The 27,615-nt window shown below is 36.7% G+C and overlaps 1 protein-coding gene across 1 annotated transcript; it reads right to left on the bottom strand.

The window, feature by feature from the left end:
• LOC110113798 (zinc finger CCCH domain-containing protein 6) lies at positions 1-27,615 on the bottom strand. The gene is made up of 7 exons (XM_028698622.1): positions 27,297-27,615; positions 26,963-27,132; positions 26,733-26,801; positions 26,414-26,533; positions 25,996-26,286; positions 25,590-25,910; positions 1-856 (listed from the first exon to the last, which is right to left on the bottom strand). Exons 1-7 carry the CDS (start codon positions 27,349-27,351, stop codon positions 716-718), a joined length of 1,167 nt encoding a protein of 388 aa, XP_028554455.1. The 5' UTR covers positions 27,352-27,615; the 3' UTR covers positions 1-715.

Below are 27,615 nucleotides of genomic sequence, written 5' to 3' on the forward strand. Positions count from 1 at the left end.
AATAAAAAAGATGCAATCTTGTTCCACAAAATGTTCCATTAGACATAAATACAATAACCTACTTGTGAATTTTCAGTTGTTGTAGATGAGAGAACCTGTAAGCCTTTCTTCAAAGCCAAAAGGCTGAAGCTATGTATAATACATCCTCCATTGTCATGACAAAATGCAACAAAGATGATCAATTGCAAACAACCACATAGCTGAACTCACAGCTTATTGATATGAACATTGAACAAGACAACCATCAGAAATTGATCCAGGAAGAGAGATGGAACTGAGAAGAATGTAGTCGTCCAAATAAATAAATACATTAAGTATAACAATTTTTCATTTGTGTTAAGAATAGTGAAGAATGTCTTGGAACTTCACCATATACACCAACAGCTTAATATTACTCCTTGATATTGCTCCTCCTCGGCTGACCCTTTGTGATGCTACAGGTTGCAGAAGACATTAGAGAAGTGGATGAATAGAGGAATGTGGTAAAAATCTATCTTCCCTTGGATAATATTGGACTACCAGGGCCAGTAGCTTGCAGTGGAATAAGGCTTCGTTTGGGACGGTTTTTTTACTGCTTCTTGAAACGGTTTTTTAGTACAAATTTAACTTTTGTACTAGAAAGCCGCTTCAAGAAGCAGTAAAAAAGCCGTTCCAAACGAAACCTAAGACAAATTGCTACGATGGCAGCCAGGCCAGAGCTCTAATGGGGTGAGATTCAAAAAGGGTAAGGAGCAGCTGGAATGTCAATTAAAGATGCAGGATTATAACCCACTGTACTAATTGGATGATCGAATTTGCATGTCCGGCCATATTTGCAGGCTCCATGTTGAGCATAGTAAGCACAAATCTGAGCCCCCTGTAAGCAAATATTTAAGAAGAATTAATATCAATCAGTTGACTACAAGGAAATTAGAAAAATGAGTCCATAACATCAGCTATGTCGTTTACCGAGACGAAGTTTATATAAGAAAGTTGCTTTCTGACCAATATTAGTTGTCATTCATGTAGAAAAGGTTGGAGTAGCTCCAGTGGAAGATAAGATTAGAGAGAGTTTCCTTAGATGGTTTGGTCACATGACCCGGTTAGAAAAGTTGAGGTATTAGATTTGACTTATGTTAAGAAAGATAGAGGTAGAACTAAAAAGACTTGGTTAGAAAATATTAGAAATGATCTTTCTTTATTAGATTTAAATGAGAATTTGACTTTTAACATGACATAATGATGAAAAAGGATTCATGTAGCCGACCCCACGTAGTGGGATAAAACTTGATGTTGTTGTTGTATTAGTTGTCATTCAAACTAAGGCTTTGTTTGAGACAGCTTTCTTATTGCTTTGTAAAGCAACTTTTTGATATAAAAAAAAAAAATTGTACTGAAAACCTGCTTTAAGAAGCAGTAAGAAAGTCATCTTAAACGAAACCTAAGAAAAGAACAACCTTTTTCAAGCTGAGTATCAAGATTTTTCGATCAAGGAATAAGAGATTAATCAAGTTAACCTTGTCTGCTCACAGGCCGGTACCAGCTTATCAACTGGTAATGAGATGGAATACGACAAAACATTAAACAGAAACACAAGCTGGCAGTGCACATAGTAAATAACTTTGAAATTATCCAAACAAAACTTCGAGAATCTACATGCAGAGGTATGATAAAGGGGAAAATCAAAGTTCGAGAAGGAAAAGCAGTGTAGGGGAAAACGCTCTAAGGATATGCCTAAGGATTGACCTCCCTTATGCTGTCATCCAAGTGGATTTGGATCCTCTCAAACTAACAAGGTTATTGGAAAGGTAATTTATCAATCCCACTTGCAACTGACTTTAAGAAAAGATAACACAAAAAGCAAAAACGAAAATAAATTTCCTCAGTCAATAAAACATATTGAGTCTTGAGATGGTCCTCCACTAAGAACAGCCCATCAATATACCAACTCAATTCCTCTGGTTCAATCCTCATGAATGGAATTATCATGCCCGGTTCTCATCTCGACTCCAACAAGTTCAATTTGGCTCTTTGGCCGAGCCCAAGTTGTACGCTTACCAGTCCCACTAGTTCGAGGAAAAGGTAACAACAACCAATTGAGAGTACTACACATTGATGCAAGGAAATAAAGTACAAAAAGACATCGCCTAGAAAATAATGCATTTGGAGTTGATGTAAATTATTTAGAATTAAAAGAGTTGAAGGTTAAAAAATTTTTTTGTTCATGATCTTATGTCATTACATAAATAAACCACAGCTTGGGCCATTATACCACATAAACTAAATACATTACTAAGACAAAAACTTAAACTGTACTAAGTCTGGCCTTCTTTAACTCATTTGAATCCACCAAGCCCAAGCTCCATGTCTCACTTGGAGATAAGAAAGTGGAAGAAATTTAGTGAAAAACTCTTAGACCATTAAAAGTACTATTATACAAATGTATTAGTTCAGTATGTAAGAAAGACATAACACAATTAAAGCACTTGGTTCGTCACACAAGACTTGGCTAAGTCGATCACAGGCATACCTTCATCCAAACCCATTTGGTCAAAGTTCATGGATGTATCTTACTCGCTTTATGTTGTTAGCACAATGAATTGCATTTGGAGGTCAAACTGCCTCCCACAAAGTATCCAAGCACCTATAGTACCTACAAGAACACACAGCCCTATAATAAAGGTCATACCACCTTCCAAAGCAATGTTTCATTTAAGCACCTATAAGGTCACACCACGATGTGGTAAATGTCACATAACCTTCCAAAGAAACGATTTGTTAGACCGGTCCTTGCCAAGGGTTGGCTCACATGTATAAGAGGTGGGCGGCAAGAGAGAGGAAGAGGGAGATGGGGCCCACTAATTAAAATTCAATTATTTTGGAGCCAAAGGAGGGGGCGACAAGGGCAGATTTTTCCTTAGGAATTTAATTGATTAATTGCATGCTTTAAGTAGGAAGGGAAGATTAGTGTTAGGGTATGCTTTGTTTTGGTGGCTGATTTCCGGAGTTCTTGTCTTGGTGTCTTGTACCCTAGATTCGTCTAGGGATTAGGAGAGAACGATCCTCCTCTAGAATTAAGGATCAATTGTATCTTGCTTTATTGCTTCCATTGTTTGATTTCCACCATAAAAATACTATTGTTTTGCTGTTTTTCCATTAGATTCATTAAGTTTTCTCGCTGTTTTCATCAATCTTCTTAGGGCTTACTTGAAATATTCAAGTATTTTCTATCACGATTCTCACAAGCACTTGTACACAATCATCACATCAATCATAACATAAAAAGAATTCATAGATTTTTTATGTAGCAAGACATACCATCTCAGATTATGCTTAATTCAAAAGGTAAAGAAACTAGGAAATAACAAACTCGTAACACAAGAAAAATGCAACATTAATGGATTAGGATTCACCGCTTGGTTAAAATGATGTATTGAAGAAGTTGCATTAGTTCTTGAAATACCCCATAGCCTTGGTAATCAATATGCCTATGTAGTCTCCCAACCCACATTGAATATAAATAGTGTGTTTGTCTGCCTACATGAAATTTTTATTGAAATAAATTTTGTAGGTATGAATATTTGATCTATTTGAAGTTAAGCATGGCATGGTGTTATTACAACAAATATTGCTCTTTGGATGATCATACATGAGATAAGGAATCATTCATATGATAAGATCTATAACTTATGGTATGAGTAGTAAATTTGTGATACAATCCATGGCATAGATATGTACGATTTGCTTTCTAAAGTTATCTAGTGTCTTACAAACAATATTTGCTAATGCTTTCTTGACTCAATGTAGCATTTTATAAATATTTATTTATAATTTCAAAAGCCTAATATTGATCAGGTAATCAATTACTTGTGAAATTTGAAACGTGGCTAAAAGATCAAATAATAAAAATTTACTTAATTGTCATTAGCTTAATATTTTAAGTTTCCATTCCATCTCTTTAAGTATTTTCCATTCCATTTCTTCTCCTTAAGCTATGTAAAGGCAAGGGAGAGGGAGGAAATGAGAAAGAGAAAGGCCGAATCCAAAAGTTTTGGGGTCTAATTAATGTGTTTCGCTAATTGAGGAAATCGATCTACTCGCTATGGATATTGTTTTCCTACCTTATATTTCGGTAAAAAAGGTAAATCTTGTATGTTTTCTTGTAGTATTCCTTCATGTGAATGTCATTATGGGTTTCCCCCATTTCCCATGAGTATTTATAGTTTGATTTGTTGCATCTAACCACTCATCTACTTATATGACTAGATTTAACAAGGTTTCCTCAATACATCATTATTCCTACATTGTTCTAACCATACATGGTGAAGTACCTATTAGTTATGTGAGAATTGCTTATTACAGAGGGTGATTTACTATAGTAGATTGTTTGATACACATATTAATTAGACCATTAATAGAAATTTAAGTAATTTAATCTTGAGCATTTGACATGTGTGGCGTTATGTTGGTTTATAGGAAGGAATAAGGATGACTTGATGTTGAGTATGATGGGTCAGTTCACCTAAAGTTATTTTGATGGTTTATAGGAAGATATCAATTCACCTAAAGTAAAAAAACATTACTCTTTAATTTTGAACATATGCCTTTTTCTGTCTATTCATAGCAAGAGCCTCATTTGTAATAAAAGCTAGAGGTGCTAAAAACATAAGTGCATTGGTGACTTTAGCTTGATCACTACCGAGACTAATAAACATATGAGCAATGCCTTGCTAATTCTGATTGAGGATGTATGTTGGAGGTGTGTTACATACTTTCTTATTAGTGAGAATAATAGGCATATGAGCTATTCCCTGCTTATGCTAATGGGAACAAATCTACCAATGAAAATAGGTTAATGCGAAGCTAAGAGAGTACCGAGATGAAGTAAATAGTTATTTAACTCGTAATTCAGAAGTTGTCAATTTATGCTATGATCTATAATGTAATAATAAGCCAGTTACTCTATGATATGATCCATGATGGGGATGATATTAAAATGTTATGATTTTAGATATGACATCATATATTATGACAACTATTATAACAAGACCTAACATTTTTGTGTTGTCCAAAATGCTTTACTCCCTTCATTAGGCTTGCTTTGGGGAAGATTTAACATACAACATCAAAAATGGAACTTTTATGGCGCTTGTTATGATATCTCTTTAATCGATCATGAAACATTTGCAAGCCACTCCCAAATTATTTTAATCTTTCTCAATAGTCATACCCATAACCTGTGGTCCTAAAAGTGCTCCTTCTCAAAGTTCAATCCATTATAAAGATCTATATTCACATCAATAAATTGCTTCAAATGGTGACATATAGAATAGTTGTAAAATAATTCTATTAAGGAAGATATTGCTCCTAATCTTCTCCAAAGTGAAGTACACAAAGTCTGGAATGATCCTCCATAATTTATATTATTTGCATGAATTTTCCATCCATTTAAAGATGAAAAGAAATGTTAAAATTATGATGGGTTCCTATGGCTTATTGTGCATGCTACCACAACCTAGCCAGAAATCAATCATTTCAATTGCAGACTATGGTACTAGGAACATCATCTTGTCAAACAGTTATGTCAATGTAAAATTGTGCTAATTAATCTATAAATAATAATTTTCAAATAGGTATAAAATGTACACATCAACATATCCACAATCACCTAAATAACATCTCAGTCCTAAGACGACTAAGGTGATCTAATTAAAAAATCCATTGCGATGCCATCCAAATTCCAAGTTAAATGGTTAAAGGTTGCAAAGATCCATGAGCATCAAGTGTTCAGTCTTTACTTGACAAATCATGCATCCGCCCATGAACTTAGTTACACCCTTCAGCAAGCCTAGCCACAAAATAAAGCCTATCTTGTGAATTCCAGGATGAATGATATAATAAAGCTTAGGTTCTTCTCAAAGGATGATCTTTAAGGTCTTTGTTATTTGGTACAAAAAGCCAACCTCTAAAGGAAAGTGCACATAAAAATCCATTCAACCATCTTCATTTTTGTTCCGCATCCTCTCAACTAACATAGATCAATCCATTGGGCCTAAGAAATTAGTATGCTTGGCTGCTTGTTAATGGTGCTAAGAGAAATCTTTTGATACAATGGATCAACATAGCATTCTCCTTTATTTTTGTCACATGCTGAGCTCATGTTGAGTCATAAAAAACTTCAAACTTTGATGGTCGACAATGATCTTAGAGTGTAATCCATGTAAGGACTGTCCCAAATATGGTGAGCAAATACTACAACCAGAAGCTTTAAGTTGTGAGTGGTACAACTCTTCTCATATGATTTTAGCTATCTTGTGTAGGCTGCAACTCATCCATGTTGCATCAACACATTTTCGGTCCTCGTAGAAAAGCATCATTGTATACTTGGATTCATTTCACAACAAAGAATGCAGGTAACAAACCCATGGAGATGATGAGTGTATTAGGATAAGCAAGTAGTCTATAAACATTTGAAAACCTTACAAGCTGTTTAAAGACTAAAAAAATCGGCGAATTCTCAAAAGTCATCTCCACAGTATACATGGATAAAATCATTAAGCAAAACTCTTGAGAAATATGCCTATCATCATAGCTCTTAGTAATGTTTTCTCTCAGGAGTCTGATGCCTCTTGGGCAACTATCCATCACAATAGTTATTCTTAGGAGAATTCTAAGAGTTGGTAATGATGTTCATTACAAATACACTGAAGGAAGAAAATATATGAACCTTATATATATTACAAGTGGTGTACTTATTATCTATAACAAAGAATGTTGGATCCGAGCACTTCTATCTACTTAACATTTAGTAAAAATTGAGCTCTTAAGGAAAAAACACTACAATAAATATAATAGTCAAGATTGCTAGAAGGGGGAGGAGGATCATCAAAAATCAAATGAAATTATTTGACTATATAATATACCCAATGGTCTCTTTCTCTCGAGCTTATTATGCTCACTAAGATATATTCTTAATACACTTATTTTCTCTTAGAGGGGAACTACTTCAAATCATGACAAAAAAATAAATATCATGGAAGGTTCATGTACATTACTTGCTTCTATTACAAAAAGAAAAGACACATTAATAAAACTTCTCATACTTTGAAGAGGAAGGAACAAAATGCAGATGACAACTGTAAGAAGGACAATTCAACAAATGTTGGATTCAATTTATTTTAATGTAAATGATAATATTTTCACGATTCATAGAGTAAGCATAAATAATCAATAGTTTCATAATTCAACTTATTCATATCATGTCCTAATAAGAATTTATTTCCTACTTATGAGTTATATTCTGATGATTATTTTTTATAAGAAATAATTCATCATATAATATAAGTTAGGTGCTGTGAAATTTAAAACACATAAGGCTTGACTAAGAGTAATTGGAGTCAAGCAATTAATAGATCTTAATCAGAATATGATATATTTGAGTGCCCTTAGTGATGCATGATACATATTATCTTGAGATGTTGATGCCCTTTTAGTTTCTAAGGGTGTCTCGATTGTGTTAAAGGTGGAAACTTTTAGTGGACTATATTTTACACTAAGTAACCTTGATGCTACTTTGATTTCATCAGTTGTTGTGCAGCAACATAATTTGGAGAATCATAAAAAAAAAGCTTCTTGGTTGAAAAAGATGTACTAAAAGAAAACACACAGGTTGAGAGTGCACTTCTAGATATGATTAGAAAATCAATGTAATCCTTGAAATCTATTCAAGTTTCAAAAGTCATCACCACCATACACACAGAGAAAACCATTAATGCCTAACAATTTTAATTTACAAAGCAAAGCACTTGACACAACTGTTGTGAGAAACGTCTCTTGAAAAACTCTTAGGAATTTCCTCTTGGGATTTCAATATCCCTCGGGTAATTGTAAATCACTACACTGCATAGGAGAATCCTAAGTATTGGCTTTAATGGTATACATTATAAATATATTGACAGAAGACAATATCTAAATTGAATGCAATTACATCTATTATATGCATTATTTACAAAAAAGAATGTCAGGTACAGGCACTTTGAACTACTCCATCGTTTCGTAAATGCTAAGTCTATATTCAAAGGACAAGTGTTACTATAAATAAAATAATAAAGATTTTTTAGAATGAGGATCAGGATCATCAAATATCAAATGAGATTATTTCATCACATAATAGGCACAATACTCCCTTTCTCTCAAGCTTATTGATTTACTAAGATAGTGATGGGGACATCAAAGCATGAAAGGTTTATCATAAAAGGGGTCGTAGATCGACGGCCACGATAGAGTCATTATATTATTAGTTGTTGTGTGTTGTATGTGATTTAATTTAATTTATAAACTTTTCCTAATGTTATGTTGTAAGCCCAAGGGCATTTGTGTCTTTTATCTTGTCATGTGGTGGAACCTATATATATGGCTCTCTCTCCCCCTTGTAAGAGGATGATCCTTATTTTGAACGAATTCTGATTTCAGCCCTCTTCTCTTGTGTGAGAGTGAGTGTGGTGGAGTGGTGAATCCTTAAGAGAAGGCAAATGAAGTACCCGACAACCCATTAAGGTGAGCTCTTGGTTTTCCCCTTGTATCTCTTCCCTTTTCCCTCATTCTTCCTCCCTAACCGCTGATCAACCCTCCCTTCCCCTTCCATCACCCACAGCAAAGCCACCACTACCTCCTCCCCCTCACAGTCCCAATCCAAAATTTATCAAATATGAAATTTTGACCTTTGGGATTCCAATTGGACCTCACTTGTCTCTTGGAACTCTTTCTATTAATTAGTGGGAAGTTGTTCCATTAATTGTTTCTCCTTAGTTTCATTTTTGAAATTAGTTGGGAATTGAAAAAGCCACAACCCCTTCCCTTTTCCTATGGCTGGTCCGCTCTTGGAACACTTCATGTTAATTAATGGGAAGTTGACTCATTAATTGTCTCTCCTTATTTTTCATCTCAAAATTAGGTGGGAATTGGAGAAACCACAACCCCTTCCCTTTCCCCATGGTTGGCCCACTCTTGGAACTCTTCATGTTAACTAATGGGAAGTTCACTGATAGGAAACACTTGAGTTCGCAAGTATTCCTAACCCAAACCAGTAAAATTACAGCAGCCAACTGCTGTCCACAGCAGCAAAATAGCAGAAAAAACAGGGAAAACACAGCAGGAAATTGGGAAATGAGGAGAAAAACACAAGATTTCGCTTGTATTTCACTAGAAATCAAAGAAAATAGAAAAGATACAATTGATCCTCAATTCGAGAGGAGGATCGATCTCTCCCAAATCTCTGGCAACGCCAAGAGCCCAAAGAAAAACCTAAATCTAGGAGATCTCAAATTTCAGCCAAATTCAAGATCCTCAAACCCTCCCAAAATCAACTATTTAATGCAAACAAATCAAAAGGAATTCCCTAAACAGTCCCTACGTTCAAATTTCCCTCTCAAAACCCTCAAAAACGCTTCCTAAAACGCTCCCGCAAGCCGAGCGGCTCGCGCAGCCTCCGCCCAGGCGGAAGATTTCCGCCGTTTCGTGTCTCGGCCAGTCCCGCGTGGACCGGCTGGACCGGTCTAACATTCACCCATTAATTGCAAAGTTAACTTTAACTTTTTTCCTTTCCCAAAATAAAATTTTCATTTTCCAATCCCAATCTCTCCCATTCCCCTAAGCCCCACCACTCTAATTAACCTCATACCATTCCTAATCTCCCCCAAATAGCAAAAATAGTGTCCTCCCTCCTTCCAAATTTCGTCTACCATCTCTTCTTCTCCAATGTGAAGCAAGACACAAGGAAGGCACTACAGAACAACCCTTAGAAGACTAACCATCTGTGATCACACCACATCTAAAGGAAGCTTCCCTACGACACAAATACCTAAGTCTTTCTACTCTTACTTCATACATTTAAGTAGATAGCTTTAAAGTCCAATTATTTGTAGCATCACTAGTTTCATGTTAATTTAAATCCGCTAGCTTCTTAAAGAATTGAGTGCATGGTTCTCGTAGTGATTGATCTATGTTAAATGTTGGATCTTTTTTCCAACCCATAAGTTGTTGATTTGATTTATCCTTATTGAATTCTAAACTTTGGTTGTGGTTGATTGCTATTTGTGGATTGCCTTTCTTACTTGTTTGAAGCTTGCTGTACACATCCCCATGATTAATAGCTTGCCGATTTTAAATTTAAAATGTGTTTAATTTCATAATGCAAGTCCTCACATGCTAGTCCTACATCAGATACATTCTTTGTACTCCTATCTTCTCGGATGGTGAATGTTTGCTTTCAGCTGCTCCATAATGGATATAGGTTATTCAAATGAATCAATCTAAATCTTGTGTTTATTCTTCTTATTATAATACTTCTCTGAGCCTCTCATAGGGTAACCCAGGTATAGTTCTTTTCTAGCTTTGAACTCTTAATGTGTGCATTCCTCTCATCTCGAGACAAAAGCGAGTTTCAATCATTTACATTCTCAATACCGTCTACGGTAAAGTCAACTATTGGTTTGAAAGAGAAAAATAAATGCCATAGTAGAATATTCAATAATCAATCTAAGTTCCACATAGAGCTTGTCACATTACACCACATTGGAGAATCCTCCAACAGTTATATGTTTGTCACTCAAGAACATTGGATGCTCAATTTAAGGCCATTCGTTATCAGGTGATTGCAATTATTGAGATAGTCAATGCCTCCTTCACTTTTTGACTCGTTACAATTGTTTAATCTGCTCACCCACTCAATAAAGGGGAGTTGAAATTAATGATACCCTTCTTCCACACACCAGAAGTATAATGCCCTCATGTTTAAAGTTTTTGAAGGAGATTATTCTATTGAAGTTTAAGACTTTTGACCTCGAAATGTATTACTAACCCTTCTAATTATGATACATTTGGGAAAACCTTGTCTTTGTACAACATTCTGGATGCTATCAAATACTGCACTTTGCCACTACCTTAAAGACTCTACATAAATGTGGTTTAATGCTTTGCATTCTCCGAGTATCTATTCATTTGAGGAGTTTTTTAACCTATTATTGGTGCAATGCTCCGCATAAAAAAGACAATTGAAAATTTCTCAATCTCTCTACTAGAGTAAATAGAAAAACGAGGAAATTATAATGTATTATATGCTAAGGTTCAACAATGCCTTCCATGAAATAACTAATGGTGACAAGACATTAGCCAAAATTGCTCATATTTTGAGGTTACAACAGCATAGCTTCAAATTCTGTTGCAAAGAATTCCCTCAAAGTTATGGAAAACCTTCTTAAAAGGGAGGCCAAGTTTATTAGTATTAAAGAATTTGAGCAAGAATTCAAGTTCCTCACCAAGAATCTTTCTTCTTTGCTCCAGAAGAGGACAAATAATAGCAATAACAACAATAAAATTTCTTTCCATCCATGGAAGAAGAATAAAAGGACTGATTTCACTAATCAAGAGAATCAATTTATGTGACAATAAACCTACTTTGAATAAAGAGTATTTAAGTGTCAAGCTCTCCTGATGAAACCAACAGAAAGTCAAGGCAAGTCAAAATTTTGTATGAACAATAAAAATTGAAATTGAAGATAGTTTTAAGGTCTCTATCTGATAAATTGATAAAGAAGGGCATCCTAAAAGAGCATCTTATCCATCAACTTGTCAACAATCAGCCTATGAAAGATCACTCTGTTGCATCCTGAGGTGAGATTAAAATAACTGGCACAATGCATTCCATAACAAGAGCTGTAACTAAGCCAATGCAACTTAGAAGTTTGAAGAAGCTCACCAAGCATGAGACTCATTCATCCACTTCCCACCAACTCCACCAGTAACCTTCTTAGATAGTTAATAGTCATACAAAAACATCTTTGATGACGTGATCATACTATTCACAATAGTAAATTATTTTGATTTTCTTTGAATCCTCACCAACACTAGGAGTTTGATGAATGCCCTTTTTCCTTAACTTTGGTGAGAAGATGGAACTTGGCTTAAAAAACTTTTGATTACCCCGGCGTTCATTGGTGAAATTCTCTAGGGAAAGAAGTCTTCCTATATGTACAATCATGATGGAGGCCACCCGAAACAACACAGAAGCTTATGAGGTCAAACAGGCCGACTTCATGGTCGTCCGGGTTTGATCAACATATAATTACATCTTCGGTAGGTCCAATCTTAATTTATTTTGTGTAGTGGCATCCACTAAACATCTCAAAATAATAATTCCTTCTTATTGTAACATTTTAACTATACAATAATTTGATTCAGCCAATGAAATACTACTAAAATTATTGCCGCTAGTATCACGAAGTAGAGTATGACAAAGGAAAGAGTTAAGAGTGCTAGCAATTGAGGGAGAGCCTGCCAAGAAGAAATTTTGTGTTCATTCTCTTTGTCGAGGTAAATTTTGTTTTGAGCTTCTCTCTCTTTTTACAATGCAACTTACATATCTTTGCTTGGGAATCATGCCTGGGTAGATATCAATATTACCAGCCATTAGTTAAATATCAATGAAACTATGAAAGTGATCCAAATTATTAAAAAATATCAAGACTGTAATTAAAAAAGATGTAGATAAACTTCTCAAGATTGGATTCATTCAAGACGTACAATATTCTAATGGATTTTGATTGTTATGATGGTGAAGAAATCCAATGGTAATTTGAGAATATGAAGACTCTAAGTCAACGATGCATGTCTGAAAGAAATATACCCTCTATATATATTAGTGTCATGGTCAACTTGGTTATAGGCTTTTCAACACTTAATTCTCTCAATGCTTTCATAGGATATCATACAATAAGAACACACTGAAATGACGAGGAGTCAAAGATAATTGGCGTTAAGAATGTATTAAATTTTAAAAATCTAATATCGTTGACTGCCATTAGTGATACAGTATACACATTATCTTGAGATATTAAAGTCCTACTTTGTAAGGGTGCACATGTTGTTTTGAAGGAAAAAACGTTAGTGGATTCTATGTGTTGCAATATGCAACGTTGAATTATGATCCATTGGTTTCATCAATTAAGGTGGAGCACCACAATTTGGAGAATCACAGAAAAAATTAGCATTTGAATACAGAAGAAGTTTTTAAAAAAAGAGAGATGCAAGTTAAAGAGAGATTTTAGAGATTATCAAGTTGATCAATCTTGTGTTGTATGACTGTCCTAATGCTAGATTGTATCATTGCACCATTCGAGCAAGGAGACAACTACTTTGAAGATACAAAAATTTAATGACAAGTGCACTTTTAGTTTCACTGAATCTACTTTAATGAGAAACATATGCGTTGTTGAAGTCTCCCGTAGATCCTATGTTCATGTGTCATTTGGGTTTATTAAGGTTATGTAGTTTGCGCCTTTCGGGACCTTCAGTGCTTAGAGTGCTCTATTGAAAGCGAGTAATAGAGGAGTTTTTTTTTTTTCATATTATTACGTTAAGAAGGATTTTTTCTAATTTCGACCCAATGATTTGATGAGGAAAATTCAAGTTTTGAATGAGCTCAGGTATTTATTGCAAATTACGTTAATAACTTTATAATTATTATTTCCAATTTACCTGATCAAAGTGAGGATAAAGTGCAACAAAATTTTCAATAATTAGTCATGCACAACTATGAAAGATAGATATTAGAAAATGGTTAAATGTGTTTAAATAAATATAACATATCCAGTATAAGCATAAATCCAGGAGTCTTACATAAGTTAGGTTCAGTATGCAGCTACGATGAAAATTTGTATAAGAGGTGCTTAAAACTTAGATGAGGGTATGTTTTTGCACCTTGAAAGAAGTGAATGGGAATTTTCCTTTGATTACAGAAATTACCTTGGAATTATTTTAAAAGGGAGAAAAGAAGAAAGAAGGAGAAAGAAAGAGAATATTAAGTAAAGAAATTTTACTCTAAGAACTTAGAATATCACGTTGATGAATCAAGAGTATTGCTGCATCATAAATTCAGTTGGATGAAAGGTATAGGTTTTTGGTAAAAGATTGGTGGTTATAACAGAGGTGGTACTTCCACTATAGATTAATGCTTGAATATCGAGTGAATGATTGTTTTCAAGTATGATTTTTGCAGAAACAGATAAGAGTCAAATACATAAAAGGGTATAAATATATCTTTTTGAGAAATTTCTGAAGTGGATAATTTTCTAGTATGTGTTCCACTCCTTTTTCCATCATCTCTAGCAAGTTATTTTCTCTCTTGCCCTGAGAAGCTTGAAGCTTCCCTTTTGTATTAAGAGTGGATGTACATAATTTTTGAGAAGGGTCGGTGATGAGGACATTAGTAGGAAATCTTGGAGCATCTATCACATGAGGAGTCATCGATCGACGGCTATGATTATGATCCCTTATTTTTTATTTATTTCATGTATTTCATTTTATGTTGAGATTTTTTCCATTTTACACTTATGTTGGGTTATTTGTGTGTCGTAGCCCAAGGAACGTTTTAGTCTTTTGAGTCTTCATGTTTTGAAGCCTATATATTGAGGCCCTAAGCTATTGTAAGGAGATGATGATTATTATGAATGAAACTTCAATTTTTCTGAGTTAAGTGTGTGTTTGAGTTTTCTTGAGAGAAGAAAGAAGTCCCTAGGAGTAGGACAAAGCAACACCCAACAACCGTCGTCGTGGCAAGATTCTTGGTTTTATCCTATCTTCTCTGTTACCCCCATCCTCCTTCCAAGCAATCCAACCCTTCCAAACAACAACCCGAATATTCTAGCCCTTCTCAAGCAGCCACCGAACCTTCCCACCCTTCAAACAGTCGGCCGACCCTTTTCCTTCCCCTCCACACAGCCAATCGAGCCTCCTCCCTCTTCTGAATAGCCGACCAAACTCCTTGTTGCTTTCCCTTGGCCAGCCAGCCTTTCCCCTTGCCTCTTGGTATTCCCTCCACCTTTCCCCCTCCCTAATCCTCATTAACTCCACTTAATTAAAGCTTTTACCATTCCCATAGCTGTTACTTTTTCCCCTTCCCAACCCTCATTAACTCCATTTAATTAAAGCATTTCCTATTCCCTAGTTGTCACATTTCGCCTTCTCAATTCTCATTAACTCCACTTAATTAAAGCCTTTCCCATTCCCATAGCTGTTGCCTTTTCCCCATCCCAACCCTCATTAATCTCCCCTATTGCTGTCCCCTCTCCTCTCCATTAATTCCCAAAGCCATTGCCCACTCCCACACACTTGTTTACCTCCAAGTAGCCGCCCCTTTTTCCCTTCCTCCATGGATGGTTGATCCCAATTTGGATCATGGCTTCGTATTGGATGATCAAGGCCTAGTGGATGTGCTCCATTCTCCTTTCTTCAACATCAACTTTGGGAATGACCATATTGCCGAGGAATACATGGATTGGATTCTCTTCTCTCTTGCAACCGCCATCGTTAAGCGTTGACCTCCTATTTAGAGGCAACTCTCCCACCGTCCACCTGTCACCTCTTTCCCGGACAACTCTTCCTTGAGCAAAACCTTTAAGTGCTTACTTCTTCTTAATGGCATCATTAATATTGTGTAAGTTTTCTCCCTCTGAAATTCTCAAAGAGTGTGAGTGAGGGAATTTCATTGTGACTGTTCTAGTTGTTAATTATAGGAATTCTATTAGTTGAAAATAGGTATTTAATGTCTTTGCTGTTATTTTATTATTCTCCTACTTTATTTGTAACCACATCTATTGCTTGATCACCAACTTAAAAAAAATCCTAAAATCAACTCTTGTGAAATATTAATTTTATAATTGGTAATCTTGTCAATCACTTATTAATCCCAAGCAATTCCTCCATCTAATATATGTTTCACATCATTTTGATATTAGAGCATGGTTACATCTTAGACGCATGCTAGGATCCTACATTCGCATTTAGTAGACATCTAGGATTGCATCCAACCTCATTAAATTTCTTTATTGCATTGTTGTTGCATTAGCAATTCCAAGACTTAGTAAAATAATGGACCATGAACAAATTCAGCGGCTTTAGACTTTATTGTAGGCCAAATAGGAACTATAGCGCAATAAATGATAGACACCCAAGGAGATTTAGCTGGCTTTCACCGCCAAGCTGGTGAACCCTCAGACAACATCGAGAAATGGGGAAAAAACACCACGATGTATACTCCCTCTAGCCCCCCTTCCTCATTTATTGATGAGATGCGAGCTGATGATGGGCCGCCACGTGTCCCATACCGTTATGACAACTATAGGCCTGATCACGACCCAATGGGTCAAGACATTAACTGGCATGACAACGACGCACAATTACTCAAAAACATCTGAATTGACAAACTTTTCTTTGACGGCCAGTCTTCTTGGACTGGCTTAAAGGAACGAATAGCTACTTCAAATGGTACAATATCTCAGAGGCTATAAAAGTTAGGTTCGTCGAAATGAAGCTTACTGGGCGAGCTAGTCAATACTGGATGAACTTAGAGAACATGAGAGAAGCCCAAGGTGAATATCCCATCACCATTTGGAGAGCCATGAAACAGGAACTCGAGCAAAAATATCTCCCTATGTCCTACTATCCTAGGCTCTTAGATAAGTGGAATAGATTGACTAAGGGTAACAAACCCGTGCAACCTTCGATGATTTCATGATTCGCTGCAGTGGCGAAGATATCACCATTATAGCCCAAATCCTATCCAAGTTTAGAGCTGAACTTAGGGAAGACCTTCGTAATGAACTTTTTGCGAGAGGAGTCACTACGCTTGAAGCAAGTTGTAGTCTAGTCATTAACCTAGAGGAATCCATATCACACCTCTATGCTCAGAACCCAGACACCCGACCCCCACCATTCAAGGCCTCCAGTTTTGCACCTAACAGGCCGCCTGACCCTATGAATGGTCGGCCAGTTGTTGGCCAAGCCCAACCCTGCCTTAACTACAAGGGTAACACTCTTCAATGTGATGCACGCAAGACTAACCCCGTAACCAAGTGTTTTAAGTGCCAGGGCTACGGTCACATCGCTTCTCAATGCTCCAACCCTTATAAAGTCACCTTGATTGAAGAAATTGTTCATGACAAGGATGAACCTGACCCTGACCAAGTTTGTCACATTGATGACGAAGAAGATTTCTTTGATGAGGATGACACTGCCATAATTCAATGCCTGCAAAAGTTGAATCATGTTGAGCTTCAAGTTGTTAGATGTGCCTTTATCCCAACCATAACCGAGTGATGACTAGCGTAGAACTTTCATCTTTTACACATTCACCAAGATTAGTGAAAAGAACTACAAGGTCATTATTGACAGCGGCAGTTGCATTAAGGCAGTATCCTCTGCCATGATTACCAAACTTAATATGAAAACAGTTCCCCACTCGAATCCATACAAGGTTGCTTGGATCAATTCCACTACTTTGGAGGTTAAAGAAAGGAGCCTTATTCCCATTGAGTTTGCGGGATATAAGGAAAAGATTTGGTGTGACGTCTTGACGATAGACGTTGATCAAATTATCCTTGGTTTCCCTTGGTTATTTGACAATGCATTCATATTTATGGAAGGTCAAATACCTGCATCTTCGAACATGATGGAAAGAAGATTAAACTATTACCTTCCCAGCACAAGTTTTATAAAGAAGAGCTTAAACCCACTCCTATCAAACCAAGCAAGGGTAGGGGTGTGAAAATCTGACCCAAACCAAAACCCGACCCGGACAAGACCAAAAAAATTTTAGATTTGGGTCAACTAATTTGCTATACAAGTGTAGTTCGGGTTTGAATTTTGAACCCGTTGCAAAATCGAATTGGGTTTGGGTTGACCCGAAAACCCGAAATCAACCCATTTTGACCATGAATAAGACTGTGCCTTGTCGTGTCGCTCGGTCGTTGTCGCATCAGGCCAACCGTCTCCGTGTTAGGTCAGCTGTTGGCGTCAACCCAAATGACAAAGTCAACCTGCAGCAGTGCAGCTCGTCTCATCACATCACTGCATTAGGCCAACCATCCACTCGAGTCATAAACGCTTGCAATTAAGATGTTATATGAGGTAATGGGTACAACCATGAACTAGATGGTTTAATACTTTAAACGTTTATTGGGTAATGGGTACAACCATGATGGCCATGTCAATTGTCAGAATCAATATTTATTTCAAACTATATATTTAATAAACTTAATAAGTTATATTTTCTAATTTAAAAAAAACTTGGACAATGAAAAAAAATTATCCCGAAATAGAAATAACAAAATTTAAAATTATCCCAAAAATAATCAAATCAGGTCTGTAAGTCGGGCTAATCAGGTAACCAACACGGGTCTGGTCCGAGTTGAAATATCTGACATATTTGTAAAAACGGGTTCAAGTGGACCTGTTTAGATCAGGGTCAACTCAGGTTCTACCCGAACCTAACCCGCGAACCCGATTTGACACTCCTAAGCAAGGGGCTCAACATCCTAATTGCAAAAGAGTTGGATGCTAAATTGATTCATGGGTCACCCATGTACGCCTTGGTAGTTTGTGAGGTGATACCTGAGGCGGAGGAACCAAACCCTGAAGAGGTTAAACATCCCCTTGAAACTTTCACTGACTAATTACCCAATCATCTCTAACCTATGAGGGACATTCAACATGCTATTGACCTAGTACCGGGAGCATCCCTACCCAACCTTCCTCACTAACATATGAATCCAGAAGAGCATACCGAGCTTAAAAGGCAAGTTGATGATTTACTCTAATGTAGATTCATTAAGGAGAGTCTAAGCCCATGCGCCATGCAACACTATTGACTCCCAAGAAAGATGGTACGTGGAGGATTTGTGTTGATAGCCGCACTATCAACAAAATCATGGTGAAATACTATTTCCCCATTCCCTGCTTGGATGATATGCTAGACATGATGAGGGGAGCCACTCTATTCTCAAAAATTGACTTCAAGAGTGGTTACATCAAATTAGGATTCGTCTAGGTAATGAATGGAAGACTACATTCAAGACTAAGGATGCTTTATATGAATGGATGATTATGCCTTTTGGCCCTACCAATGCATCTAGTACATTCATGAGGATCATGACTCAGTAATCTGTCCCTTCCTAAAAAAATTTCTGGCAGTTTACTTTGATGACATTCTGATCTATAGCAATTCTATTGGACAACATTTAGAACACATCAAGCAAGTATGTGAGATCCTGAGGAAAGAACAATTGTATGCTAATCCAAAGAAATATATGTTCCTCACGGGTAGTGTGACCTTCTAGGATTTATTGTATCATCTCGAGGAATGTCCGCTGATCCTGAAAAGGTGCGCGCAATTAACGAGTGGCCTGAGCCTAAGAATATTAGAGATGTTCGGAGTTTTCATGGATTAGCCACATTATATCAGAGGTTTATTAAAAATTTCAGTACCATAGTCGCCCCAATAACTTATTGTCTAAAGAAGGGAGAATTTCATTGGACCATACCCGCTTCTACGGCTTTGAAGAAATCAAGAAGAGAATGGTAGAAGCCCCTGTCATGCGTCTACCTGATTTTTCTAAAATCTTTGAAGTAACTTGCGACGCATCTGGCGTAGGTATTGGTGAGGTCCTTTCCCAAAAAGGACATCATGTGGCCTACTTCAGCGAGAAATTGAATGATATTAGACATCAATACTCCAAATATGATAAGAAATTTTATGTTATCATTCAATCCCTTAGATATTGGAGGCATTATTTTCTCCTGCAAGAGTTTATTATTTTCTCTGATCATGAGACATTGCGTTAAATAAACTCTTAAAAGAAACTCAACGCCCGACATGGTCGTTGGGTCAAATTTTTGTAAGACTATACCTATACGATCAGACACAAGGAGAGTTTAAAACAAAAAGCGGCAGACACATTAATTCGTTGTATGATGATAACCTAAAAAATGAAGGCCGAAGTAATTGGGTTCGAGCGTGTTAATTAAGGAAGATTATAAGAATTGCCCTTACTTTAAGGAAACATATTGCATTCTAATGAATGGGGGCAAACGAATAGTTAATAACTTTTTTCTTGAATATGGGTATCTATTCAAATCCCATGAAAGGGTGTGTAGAGGGAGGGATGTGTAGAGATGCGTGCTTTATTTTCGTTATTTGGTCAGCCGACAAGTATGACACCTTTTAACCAACTTACTAATATCACGTTTAAGGCTAGGCCAGTAAAAATGATGTTCCACGGAGGCAATAATTTTTGTTTGGCCAAAATGCCCGACTATACCTCCCGCATGTAATTTCCACATGAGGAATTCCTGTAGGGATGTGCTAAGGATGCAGAGCTTCTGGGATTTGAATAGATACCCATATTCAAGAAAAAAGTCATTAACTACGTTTGCAAGATGTAAGCATGGATTTTGTCCTGGGGCTGCCAAAAACATTTAGGACACATGACTCTATCTGCGTTGTAGTTGATCGTTTCTCCAAAATGGCTCATTTCCTTCCTTATTCCAAGACTTATGATGCTTCTTGAACAACCAAACTATATTTTGATGAGATTGTTAAATTACATGGCTTGCCTAAAACCATAGTGTCTGATCGGGATGTCAAATTTACTATTTATTTTGGAAGACCTTAAGGCATAAGATGGAAACCAAACTCCAATTTTCCACCGCTTTTCATTCACAAACTGACGGGCAAACAGAGGTCGTTAATAGGAGCTCAGGCAAGCTCTTAAGAACTTTGGTAGAAGAACACGTTCAAGATTGGGATTCTAAACTCCTGATGGCTGAATTCGCATATAACAACTCTGCTAATCGTACCATGGGCATGAGCCCTACTGAAATTATGTACGAGTACCAACCTAGGCAACTTATAGACTTGATTCCTATGTGTCCTAGGATTGGAGCATTTGAGTATGCATCTACATCTGCATAGCATCTCCAGGAATTGTATAAGGAATTAAATAAAAAGATTGAACAAAGCAATGCTAATTATAAACTTAATGTAGATCTCTTAAGAAACGATTTAAAGAATTCGACGTTGGAGATTTTGTAATTGTACGGATTTGTCCATAGCAATTTTGATGCAATAAAAACACAAGTATTACAAACTCAAGTCTTCCTTACCATAAGCATGGGGAAGACCAACAACCATCACGAGAAGAAACAACCACTTTGGGAAGACCAAACAACAGTAGAAATATGATAAAAAATAGGAATTTTCAAAAAACAGCAGGAATTTTCAGCAAATGGTAGGGGAATTCAATAAACAACAAGGAGAATAAGAAGTCACACAAGAAAAATATAAAGTAAGATATCTTGATTGCATCAATTCTTCCTTGGTGGAGAAATCTCATCTTCTGATGAGATTGTCTCGGAACTTCCAGGAAGTTTCGATTGCGCCTCTTCCGTTTCCTGAATTAAAGAGTCATACTTCATTCGGATCAAATTATTTTCTTGTTCAAACTCGGAATGAAGTTGATGCTTCTTAGCTTCATATCTTTTTGCATATAAATACAGGTGTCTTCGAATTTTGTGAAGCTTGTTCTGAAGTGGATTAGAAGAACATGATTGAGGTGAAACTCATTTTGTTGTTGGAAATTTATCCTCTTGAATCCAAGAAATAGCTAGCTGACTTTCAAAAGCTGCAGGATCAAATTCATCTTGAATAAGAACTTCAACTTGTGGATTGTTTTGCCTTTCCATTTTTTTTGTTTTTGATTTTTTTTAAAAAAGAAAGAAACTCACACGACAACCTAAGTGCTCTGATACCAAATTGATGCAATAAAAACACAAGTTTTACAAACTCAAGTCTTCCTTATTATAAACATAAAAATACTATTATAAATAAAGAGACACCTTACAACTTTAAATAAGGGACAACAACAACAAACAATTTACGCAAGACACCTTACAACTTATAAAAATTTTGAGAAGAAAAATACAGGTGGAATGAAAACCGTGGAGAAAAGTAGATAGACAAATTAGTAGAGGGAAGACAGAAGAGGATAGCTCGCAAGCTAAAAACTCGCATGTTTCACATTCCAACAATTCTTCATAAATCTCTTCATAATCCATCTCTTTCGTAGAAAAAATAGTCCCTTATATATAGGGAAGAAAAGGAAAAAAACATTTAATGCATGGTAATTAAAGCACCGCCCAAACAACCACTAGAATTCCCTTGAAAACCACAGCAAGTAGGGATCGAAGGGGAAGCCTCCTGGGAAAGAAATCAAAGCAACATAGCAGGCAATGGGGGAAGACCAACAACCATCATGAGAAGATGAAACAACCACTTTGGGAAGACCAAACAGCAGCAGGAATATGAGAAAACAACAGGAATTTTCAGTAAATAGTAGGAGAATTCAGCAAACAACAAGGAAAATGAGTAGTCACATAAGAAAAATATAAAGTAGGATATCTTGACTACATCATGTTTCCACATTGGACAATTGAAAAGTTACATGCTAGAAGTGCGGGTTCTTTTAAAATAATAACACAGATAAATAATAATGCTTATGTGCTAGACCTACCTGAAAGTTTTAACATGAATCATACATTTAACATCGAAGATCTAGTAGTCTTTGAAGGGCCAGAGTTTAACCCCACAAACCCATTACATATTGAGCCTTGTGTGACCCACATGGTGAGAACCCTAGCCTACCTCCACTCCCAAATATTACTTCCTTACTTAATGCGGAGAAAATTGAAACAATACTTAATTAAGTCATTTCCACTAAGGATGGTGGGCACCAGAGGTATTTAATTCAATGAAAAGAAAAACTAGAGATAAAGAACACATGGATTGATCTTGATGAGCTACAAAGATTGGATCCCGACATTCTAGAGATGTACGAGAGCACCCGTGAGCTTTCTCCCACCTGGGGAGGGGAGAATGATGAGGACATCAGCAAGAAATCTTGGCGCGTCTATCATAGGAGGACTCGTAGATCGACGACTATGATTAGAAACCTTTATTTATGATTTATTTCATGTATTCCATTTTCTTATTTCATCTTATGTTGAGAGTCTTTCCTATTTTACCTTTATGTTGGGTTATTTGTGTATTTTAGCCTAATGGGTGTTTTAATTTTTTGAGTCTTCATGTTTTGAGGCCTATATATTGAGGCCCTAGGCTACTGTATGGAGATGATGATTATTATGAATGAAACATCAATTTTTCTGAGTTATGTATGTGTATAAGTCTTCTTGAGAGAAGAGTGAAGTCTGTAGGAGTAGGGCCAAGTTCTTAGCTTTATCATATCTCCTTTTTCACCCCCATCCTCCTTCCAAACATCCCACTAAGCCTCCAACCCTTCTAAATAGCCACCGGAACATTCCAGCCCTTCCCAAGCAGCCAACAAGCCTTACCACTCTTCAAACAGATGGCTGACCCCTTTCCTTCCCCTCCACACAGCCAATCAAGCCTCCCTCCCTCTTCCGAATAGGCGGCTAAACTCCTTGTTGCTTTCCCTTGGCCGGCCAACCTTCCCCCTAGCCTCTTGGTATTCCCTCCACCTTTCTCTCTCCCTAATCCTCATTAACTCCACTTAATTAAAGCTTTTCTCATTTCCATAACCGCTGCATTTTCCCCTTCCCAACCCTCATTAACTCCATTTAATTAAAGCCTTTCCTATTCCCTAGTTGTCACCTTTCCCTTTCTTAATCCTCATTAACTCCACTTAATTAAAGCCTTTCCCATTCCCATAGCTGATGCCATTTCCCCTTCCTAACCTCCATTAATCTCCCCTATTGTTGTCCACTCTCTTCTTCATTAATTTCCAAAGCCATTGCCCACTCTCACACATTTATTTACCTTCAAGTAGCTGCCCCTTTTTCCCTTCCTCCATGGATGGCTGATCCCAATTGGATCATTGATTCGACTTTGATGATCAAGGCCTAGTGGATGTGCTCCATTCTCCTTTCTTCGACATCGACTTTGGAAATGACCATACCGTTGAGGAATATGTGGATCGAATTCTCTTCTCCCTTGCAACCAACACCGACCAGCGTTAACCTCCTATTTAGTGGCAACTCTCCCACTATCCACTTGTCACCTCTTTCCCGAGTAACTCTTCTTTGAACAAAACTTTAAGCGTTTGCTTCTTCTTAGTAGCATCATTAATATTGTGTCAAATTTTTTCAAGCTAAAATTCTCAAAGAGTGTGAGTGAGAGAATTTTATTGTGACGGTTCTAGTTGTTAATTGTGTGAATTCTATTTGTTTCAAATAGGCATTTAGTGTCTTTGTTGTTATTTTATTATTCTCCTACTCTATTTGTGACCACATGCTATTGCTTGATCACTAACTAAGAAAATCCTAAAATAAGCTATTGTGAAATGTTAATTTTATGATCGGTAAGTTTGTCAATCACTTATTAACGCCAAGCAATTTTTGCATCTAATATATGTTTCACATCAGTTGGTGAGTGAGTGCCTTTTATAATACTACTTTTGTGGCTTTTGTGCTTTAGGTGATGTTTTATCTAGTTTCTTGATCTTTTGTTTTTTACTTTGTTCATCATTCACTCGTGGTTAAAACTTTCACATAAAAAATAAGCATTTTTCCTAATAGATAACATTAAGGGAAACTAAGAGTAGCCTTAGCTAGATAGTTTTGGAAGGAGTGATTTACAAGTTTTGTAAATTGGGAAGACGGAGCAAGGGTTGATGGAGAGAAAAAAAATAGAGATTAGAGATTGGGGAAATTTTCATTCAAATTTCAATTAATGATAAGATAATGAAATACATGACTTTTGTATCCCTTTTTATAGAAATAGAGTTACATTCAAACTAATTCAAATTGAAATCCTAAAAAATAGATAAAAATTACCATCCAAAAAAAGGAAAATCATCCTAATGAAAATTATAACTAAGTAGACAGATTTGCTGACAATAAATAAAATAAAAGGAAATGCTATAAATAATCCAAAAGTTGATAAACCAATCCAAAAAATGAATGCACAAAATAAAATAAAATGCTAGAATATCATTCGAAATATTTTAAATACATGTACTGTATTATATCACTTAATTATTAGTACTTAAATATTCACTAATCCTTATAATCAAGTTATCTCACCCTAAAACACTGATTCTTACTATACCTTTTTCCAAACCCAGTAAGGACATGCAGCCATCTACAAAAGGTGAAAAATAGCACCAAAGATCTTAAAACCACTGCATATAAATAAATATCATTACTTCTACCTCAACCAATTTCTTTTAAAAATATATATTATAGTGTGACCAATAAAACCCATTTTATATACTCAAAACCATGCAGAATGCAGCTATGAGATGCATCCAACCTGTCATAGCAATTTTTTTAGATAAAGGAACCAAAAAAAAAAAAAAAAAACCCCAACAAATTAAGAACCATTCCCCAGAAATAAGTAATACATTCTCTAAAGGAAAATCTATTGGCATGTCCTGAAACTTACCTAGAACACCAACAATTAAACTCCTTGAGTTAAAGAATAATACTTGGGAAATAAATAATTTCTAAGAACTAATTCTACATAAAGTATAACACAAAGGCTCAATGTCACTATCATTATTTTAATTGACCACATCACAAAGTATTTTATCAATCAAAACAGAGACAATTGATAAAGGTTATAACATTTGTGCAAATTAGAACATCTCAAGAGAAATCAACGCGTTTATGTTGCACAACGAAAATAAAAATTTGGAGAAAAGTTTGATTCATTCATAATATTAATAAAAGAATAATGTACTTACTGGTCGAAGGGGGAGGCCCAGAGGACTTAATGCACAATTTGTTGCAGGTATGCTCCAATTTGGTGGATGATGATATTTACATGTTGCACCAAATTTACACTCCCCTGTTCTCATGTAAAATTGACACTCAGGTTGACCAGGTCTCTGAGGAAGACTCTGCTCTTTCTGAGTACTAGTTGAAGGCCCAACAAAAGAAGTTACAAGAGGATAAAGACCAGAGTAAGCTGGGGCAGAGGGAGATAACTGAGAAGGTTGCCCATAAAGTGGTTCTACTCGAGCAGATTGTTGTGTACCAGAAGAAGCAGTCTCATTTATTGGTGTCTACCTCATAAAATAAGCAAAAAAAAACATAAATTAAGGGTTTCTTCTTATATCGCACTTAGTAAGCAAAGCACCAAGAACGAACCGGATAAGGACTCCAACCATGGACCGGAAGAACTCTAGGTGAAAACAACATAGGGGCATATGAACTTGGCACATACGATCCAGACACAGATGAAGAAGACCTCCCAACCTGCCAAACACCCACCTCAGGGTATTGTGGTGGTGTAGCAATCGACGGAGGCTGCATTGTTGGATAAAACACAGGTGCAGGAGGGGACACAGAGGCACTAGTAGGTTGTGGATGATGGAATTTACAAGTTAAGCCAAATTTGCATTTCCCCGTCTTCATAAAGTATGAGCATTCTTCCTCACCCTACATCTCATAGCCCAACATAACAGTTAGAAATTATGCACTAAGTCTTACCAATGCAATTTAATATAGACAAATCATAAGAACTTAAGCATCTTAATTAAACATCTTTGAAACATTGAAGGCCAACCGGACGTAATGGATATCCATAATAGTTCAATGAGACTGGCTGAACAGATCCACTTCCTTGTCTAGGATGGTGGTATTTGCATGTAGAACCAAATTTACATGTCCCAGTCTTCAAGTAGTACTGCCAAAAGGAAAAAAAAAAAGAAAGAAGGAACCAAAAAGGAAGAAATATTCATCATTATTCTCAGATAAACTAGGACATTAGTAAAATAAAAGAACTGCTAAAAAAACATTCAATTCAAAAATTCATGATCATCCATGTAGTGCCAAGGTACCACATTGTCCAATTACAACAAACAAAATACAACGGGACACAATACCTCACAAAAAGGCTGGCCATAGCGTTCCGGATACTCTCCAGCTACTAGCCTCGCAGCTCCAGCTACCTGCTGAAACTAACCAATGCCGTAAATTCACCAAATTTAAGTTAACCCTCCAGCAACTTAATAGAAAAAAATTCTTGAAATACTATTTAGTTAGAATAAACATAAGAATTCCAAAGCAATTATATAAGACAGAAAAAAAAAAAAAAAAACTCAGATGTCCTCACCGTAGCGCTGCGATCATGGGGGTGATTATAGCGGCATCTCTCACCATACCCACAAGTACCAGTCCGCAAATAGTAAGCACAGTCCCGTTTCCCAGGCCTCTCCGGAAAAGCAGAACCCCAGCCGCCACTACGATTGCCGCCACCGCCAAGTCCCAGACGCCACATAGACTCTAAGACAATGCAAAATCACACTTACCAAAACAGAAAATCGCCGAAGCCCATCAACCAAATGCTAAGCTATAAACCCTAAGAACCCTTCAATCCGCAAAATGAGACCAGTGAAAAAAGGGCGAAATAGCGGGCTTGGAAAGGCAGACAGTCCTGTAGAACTTACCTTGGAGCCCACTGTCGGGATCCGGGTGGGTACCTTCGCCGCTGTACGGATCCATGCCAGCTGACCGCTGAAAAAAGAAGCGGCCTGGCAGCGATAAGAGCTCGAGGAAGCTTTCAGAATCCTCGACCACAGGGCTTCGGCGCAATGGAATGGAAGCAGTTGCTTACGAGAGAGCTCAGCGAGGGGGAACGAGGGTTTCCACTTCGTACACTTGCTTTCGATCCTCTCGAATCCTTAACTCCCCCTCGTGCTTCGCCTTCCCCGTTTTCAAAGCTCTCCCTTCGTCGGCGTCCGTTGGTTTATATACCCGCCATGGAAA

Source organism: Dendrobium catenatum, unplaced genomic scaffold (genome assembly GCF_001605985.2).
Source record: "Dendrobium catenatum unplaced genomic scaffold, ASM160598v2 fragScaff_scaffold_1117, whole genome shotgun sequence".
Classification (NCBI taxonomy): Eukaryota; Viridiplantae; Streptophyta; class Magnoliopsida; order Asparagales; family Orchidaceae; genus Dendrobium; species Dendrobium catenatum.

Excerpts from the sequence above, each read along its gene's own strand:
- LOC110113798 (XM_028698622.1), bottom strand. The coding sequence starts at position 27,351 with ATGGATCCGTACAGCGGCGAAGGTACCCACCCGGATCCCGACAGTGGG. Across the intron at positions 27,133-27,296 it reads TCCCGACAGTGGGCTCCAAG|AGTCTATGTGGCGTCTGGGA; the intron begins GTAAGTTCTACA and ends GCATTGTCTTAG. Across the intron at positions 26,534-26,732 it reads ATGGCCAGCCTTTTTGTGAG|TACTACTTGAAGACTGGGAC; the intron begins GTATTGTGTCCC and ends TCCTTTTGGCAG.